The sequence below is a fragment of the Parus major genome, chromosome 11, assembly GCF_001522545.3.
Source record: "Parus major isolate Abel chromosome 11, Parus_major1.1, whole genome shotgun sequence".
Classification (NCBI taxonomy): Eukaryota; Metazoa; Chordata; class Aves; order Passeriformes; family Paridae; genus Parus; species Parus major.
In genome coordinates, this window is record NC_031780.1 from 6,124,029 (window position 1) to 6,129,875 (window position 5,847).

At 45.4% G+C, this 5,847-nt stretch overlaps 1 protein-coding gene across 1 annotated transcript; it reads right to left on the minus strand.

The window, feature by feature from the left end:
• Nucleotides 1–485: 485 nt before the first annotated feature.
• GINS3 (GINS complex subunit 3) lies at nt 486–5,820 on the minus strand. The gene is made up of 3 exons (XM_015640434.2): nt 5,594–5,820; nt 4,805–5,038; nt 486–2,340 (listed from the first exon to the last, which is right to left on the minus strand). The coding sequence occupies exons 1-3, from the start codon at nt 5,765–5,767 to the stop codon at nt 2,110–2,112; spliced, it is 639 nt and encodes a 212-aa protein (XP_015495920.1). The 5' UTR covers nt 5,768–5,820; the 3' UTR covers nt 486–2,109.
• Between the last annotated feature and the right edge of the window lie 27 nt (nt 5,821–5,847).

Consider the following 5,847-nt stretch of genomic DNA (forward strand, 5'->3'; position numbering starts at 1 on the left):
AAACCAGATACATCCCAAAGCCAATAATTATTTCCAATTGAAAGATGCTTCTTGTCACAGATGGAATTCAACTTGCTCCCCTTGCAGCACTGATCACAGCTCTGCCATGGTATGTGAAGTGTTTGCCACAGTGCCTGGAGCAGCAGGATCTGAATAGAGACAGCCAATTCCCACCTCCCACCACCAGTAAAACAAAGTTGAGGTAACACGGAGTCATCTCATCCCATCTTGTGTTCCTAAAAATGCATTTCATTAAAGCAATAGCTCATTGACTGCCTGGCAGGGTCTCTGCCACAACTTGTGCGAGCTGCAGTCCCCACCTGGGCTAAGCCAGACAGGAACTATTTCTACACTGCTACAAGATAGCTCCTGACCATGTTATCTGTAAGCAGAGGGATTATCTATCATGGCCACACTTTTGTAGAGACCTGGACTTTCCCATTTGATTTTTCTGCTGTGGCACAATTAACAAAAGACTTTTCACATTATGAGCATACCTTTACAAAGCATTTATTGAGGATAAAAATCCAGAAATGGACAACTGACAAATGCATAAGCCATTACATGCCATTAAGCCATTAAGTGCAGCAGCATTTCATCCTGCACATACTTGAAATACTTTGTCAGGCAAGCTTCCAGCTAGTCTCCTGTGGCAGGACAGCTGGCCCTGTGCAGCTGAGGGGGAGGCACCGAGACAGCTGTGAAGGCACAAAGCTGTCCCCTCTCACCACCTCCTCAGGCTGAGCTTGAACATCTCTGGCCAAGCAACAGTTCTTTGTGCTTGAGGTCTTGTTAGAAGAATCCAATATCCAAGTCCGGTAACAGCTCCTCTGAGACTTGGATCTTGCTGTCGCCTCCCAGGGATTCCCATGGAAGTGCTGAGCAGCATCAGGATCCAGCTCCTCTGTTTAGGTTTTTCACAAGGCTCTCCTTCCACGGAGGTGCAGAAGCACCTGCAAGATATCTAACAGTGCTCCCAAAGGACAACCACCCTGAAGACTGCAGGAACTAAGTCCTACAGAGGTAGGTGTCTTCTGTCTCCAGTCCAATGGGACTTGAGATGATCTAGGTTTAAGGGATGATAACCACTGTGCTGTTTAGCAAGTCCCAAATCCACTCACTTCTCTTGGCAAGGATGACATTTACTAGGATCATTTTCCTAGATTCATTTGGATGGATCAGAAGGAAGGAAACTTTGTTCATTTGCTCTGTCTCTTCCACTAACCAAATTTAGAAATCAGAAGAATTTCTCACAGAGAAACAAATATGTCAATGTTTGATAATGGGACAGAGTTTCCATTAAAGTTTCTGCTTTTGATCTGGTCCAGACTTTATTCTTTGCTGCCTTCTGTTTCCTCCTCTGTAGAACACCCATCAGAGAGACACATCCAGCACAAAAGCCACAGGCATCAAACAAGAACACTCTTTACTAAACAGCACCAAGGTCACAAGGGCCAAAAAGGAAGGGAGAGGACAAAGTAATACAAGACCTGAGCAGCCTCTTGCTGTGTGGGTTTGTGGAGGTATTTCACTCCAGGGCACTGGCAGTGTGTACAGGAGTCAGCAAAGAAAAACATTCCTGCCTCACAAAGAGCACCTGTTCCACCTCAGTGTATAAAAAAATGAAAAAAATGTAATGCTGTATCACATTTTTTCCACATCACTGGGGCTCTCTAAAGAACAGGGAACCTGGAAACAGCTGTTCATAGAATCAACAGCTGTTTCCAGGAGGCTGGGATGGGAAGGACAAGATGAAATACATAAATTACACTTCTTTCTAGATCTGGCATTGTAAATATCAATTTGGAGCAATAATTAGTATTTATTTCCCTTTTAGAAAATTCTCTCATAGCCTTTCAGCCATCTAGCAAACACTTTAGCTGCAACTCCTCAGGAGTGCTACAAGTAAGCTGTAAGGCTGTTCAGTGGTGTGATCTAGTTTTTATACCCTTGCCCTCTGCCTTTAAAATTTTCACTAGTCTTATCCAAAGCTGTTACAGAGAAGAATTCCCACTAATGGACAGGGAATCTGTCCCCTCCCTAAACTGATTCATTTTTCTCTTCTACAACAGGCTGTAAATCTGTGTCCCCCGCTGTTACTTCAGGCTTTTAACCATCCACTTCTGCGAGCTTTCTTTTCCCATAGTTCTGCACCAGACTGGAAGCTGTGATTTGAGAAGCCTGTCCCTTTTCCCAGCACTGGAAGTCATTCAGCCCTTTCTGGCCCACTTGAAAGAGAGCTCGTTCCAGCTCATCCAGCCGAGCCACCAGCGCAGACGTGTCCTCGTTGTAGGCGTTCTGAGAGGAGTCCATGATGCGGCGGAAACGGGCAATGAACGTCTGCAGAGAACAAACAGAGTCACTGACAGGTACCACAGAGCCACCCCCAGCTCAAACCTGGAGGCCTGAGCTCTCACAACTGAAAAGCCAAAGGTTTAGGCTCCTGTTCACAAGAAGCCAAGGGTCTGCAGCCAGCACAGCACTTGTTAAGATTGGCTACAAAGACAGAACCACTTGATCCCTAATATGGGATGGGAAGCAAACACAGAATTGGATTTTGGCTGCTTCCTCACAATAGGCTTGAGGAGAGCACAGGATACAACACAATGATGATCTATTTGGTCTCACTTTTCAAGCAATCATTGCTTTAGAGCAAGACAAATGAATCTCATGCCACAGCAGCTGCTGCAGGAACGTACAAGCTGCAAGTTGTGAATGTCCTGAAGTTAAGCCAAACTGCAGCTGAAAAGCATTCAGTATGCTAGAAAAACAACTATAAAAAAGGTGAAAACCAATCTACAACTTCAAACAATCTACAACATTTTGAAAAGCTAAGCAACAAGATGTATTTAAGGTGTTTTATTTTCCTCTCTACTTTTGGGAACTGGAAAAAAAAGGGTCAGAACTCTTTGCAAACTGCTTTGTCATTTCAGAAGCTGATTTTAGACTCAACAGAACTTATAGGATAAATATATTATAAATCAGTAACTGTCATTTTGACTTTGTCACCAAACAGTTACACTTCCCATTCGTAGTTCCAGAATATTTTGGAGTAGTCTTTTAAGTCAGCACAACACCCCTCTTGTTTGCTTTTAAAAACAGAAATCAAACCTGGCATGCTTTGATTTTTCTGTCAATAAGTAATGAGTTCTACCGTGGCTTTTTTTCTGAAGATGTCCATTAGCAGAAAGAAAAGACAAGGAAAGGCGTGGGCACCTCCTCAATGCACAAAGCACATGTTCAGTGGACAACTCCAAGAAAGCAGCAGCACTTTAAAACCTCTCTGCATCAGCCTTAATGTAAAGCACAGAGAAAGGGAAAAAATGCAATAAAAATCATCCCAGCCCACTTAGAGACCTGGCTGAAGAGATCTCAGAGCTGTTAGTGGTTATGTTTAAAAGCTCAAGACTGAAGTCCGGAAACAGACAAAGATGACATCTATCTTCTAAAAGAGAATGGGGAGATGGAGAGGGAGAAAGAGCCAGGGAATTATAAATCCATCAGCATCAATTCCTGGAAGCATACTGGGACAAAGCACAGAAACTTCTGCAGGACAATAAAAGAATCACAGCCATCATGGACTTGCCAAGGACAAAGTCCCAGAGCCTAGCCTGGGCTAGGGCAGGATGCCAGGCCTTGCACAGGCAGGAAAAGCAGTGGAGGGGTATCTGTCATAGAGCACTCTTGGAAGTCTTAGCCAGACCACCCAAAGATTGTTGGGAGAGACAGCCATCATCCACAGCTCCTGTCAGGAGGGAAGAACACACTGAGTGGAGTTCCACTGGGGTTTCTGTGGAACCAACTACTGTTTGAGATGTTAATTAATGAGCCTACTAAAGGAAAAGCAGCTGTGATTATTAAATCAGCAAGCAACATGCAGAAGAAGGAATGACTACAGGCATGTCAAGGAGCAGAACTCTTTAATTCATAACAATCCTGACTAATTAGAAAGACGATGTGAAAACAATAGGATGTCATTCACCCAGGACTAACAGAAGTTTTACATTGAGGCAGAAATAGTACAAAGTCAGGAAATTATTTGTTCGCAGATGCAACCTGTACCATCTCACTGTGGACTGCAAACCAAACACAGATCCATGTGACTGCATCGTGACAAACCAGATGCTGCACCAAGATGAGCCAAGAGCATCACAGCCACACAAAACTCACAAAGTAATCCTTCTGTTTTCATCAGCACAAGTCCTGAGCATGAGACTGCACTGCCGTTCAGGGCATGGCATGGTGGATGCAGATCCACTGGAGAGGCACCAGCAGTGCACAATGAGGGCAGTCAGAGGTTAGGAAGCATGACCCATAGAGAAATATCAAATGAACTGGGACTGCTGCAGGAAGGAAGAGAATAATCTGTCCTCAGCATTTACTTTGTATGAGACAAACAGAACAGAGCTTGCACTGCTGTGAAGGAGCTTTGGTTCAGACACTGGAAAGACCTCCTGAGGTGAGGCACTTAAAGACTGCCCAGGGCAGTGTGAGGTCTCTGCATTAGAGAGATTTAAAGACAGGTATAGTTAAATAATCTTACACCTCCTCAGTCCTGTTTTACAGGATTTTATGAAATATCATATTTACAGTATGGAAACACCAAGCTAAAATTACACTCCTGGAAGCACAGTGGAGGCTTCCAGCATCAGCTGTGCAGCTGCCAAGAGGGTCATCTATATTCAGTCCAGAAGTCATCTGGATTAAACCAGGATATTTTTCCTGAAGACTGCTAAGTAGCTGGGAACAAAAGGAAGACAGAAAAATGCAAATCTAAATTTCAAGACCTGATTCAGATACTTGCCTGCAGGATAGTCTGAGCTATCTCAGGATTCTCTGGATTCTCAAAATTCAGGAGCTGTGAGCCAAATCCATAGTAGTAGGGCCCCATTTTATGCAGATCAACCACATTGGCATCAGCACTGAACACCGTCCTCCAGGCTTCCTTGTAAATCTTTGGCAGTTCCACGGAGATGATTCTCCTTTTGCTGTCATGCAGCCCTTTAGCAAGCCACAGAGGAATTTCCAGCTTTGATCCCTGGAGAAATGAGAGATGCCAAAAGTTATCCTTGCCACGTAAGTACACCTGAAGCAGCCACAGAGACACAGAGCGAACTTTATTAATTTAGATCCAGCATTACTAAGAGTCAATTTTGTTTTCAGAGCAGTCTTTTGTGACTGTAGCATAAACCAGACACACTTTAAAGGCATTGTTACCGCAAGACTCAGAAAGTGAACTTTTTACTGAAGCTCTATGGTTTAATAATTGTTTTAATAATAATATAATTTAAAATAATAATTTTAAATAATTAAAAATTGTTTTTAATAAAAAAACAGCAAGAGAAGAAAAAGAGGGGAAAATCAACCAAGCAAAGCGCATATAATAAAAGCAAAAATAATTTTTGAGAAAGTACTGGAGAGCATCACTGCAGTGACCAGGAACAGAGGGCGGCCGGGCCTGGGAGGCACAACAGGAGGTGACAGCGAGGCGGCGGTCCCGGGGCAGAGCCCTCCGCGCCCCGTCCCGTCCCGACAGCGACAGTTCCGTGTCCCGTGTCCCGTGTCCCGTGTCCCGCGTCCCCTCCCCCGTTACCTCCGGGACGGACTCAGCGCTGCCGGCGCCCCGCCCCAGCAACACGGCCAGGCGCGGCAGCGCGGTCTCGGCGCGCCCCGGCAGCTTCTCCTGCGACATCAGGATATCATCCAGCGAGAAGAAATTCTCCTCCATGCCCAGCCCGGGGCCCACGGGGAAATACGCCTCGGACATGGCCGGGCCGCGGTTCCCGCCAGCCCGTGAGGCGCAGCCCGCCACCGGCACCGCGCATGCGCCCGGCCCGCCCCGCGCCC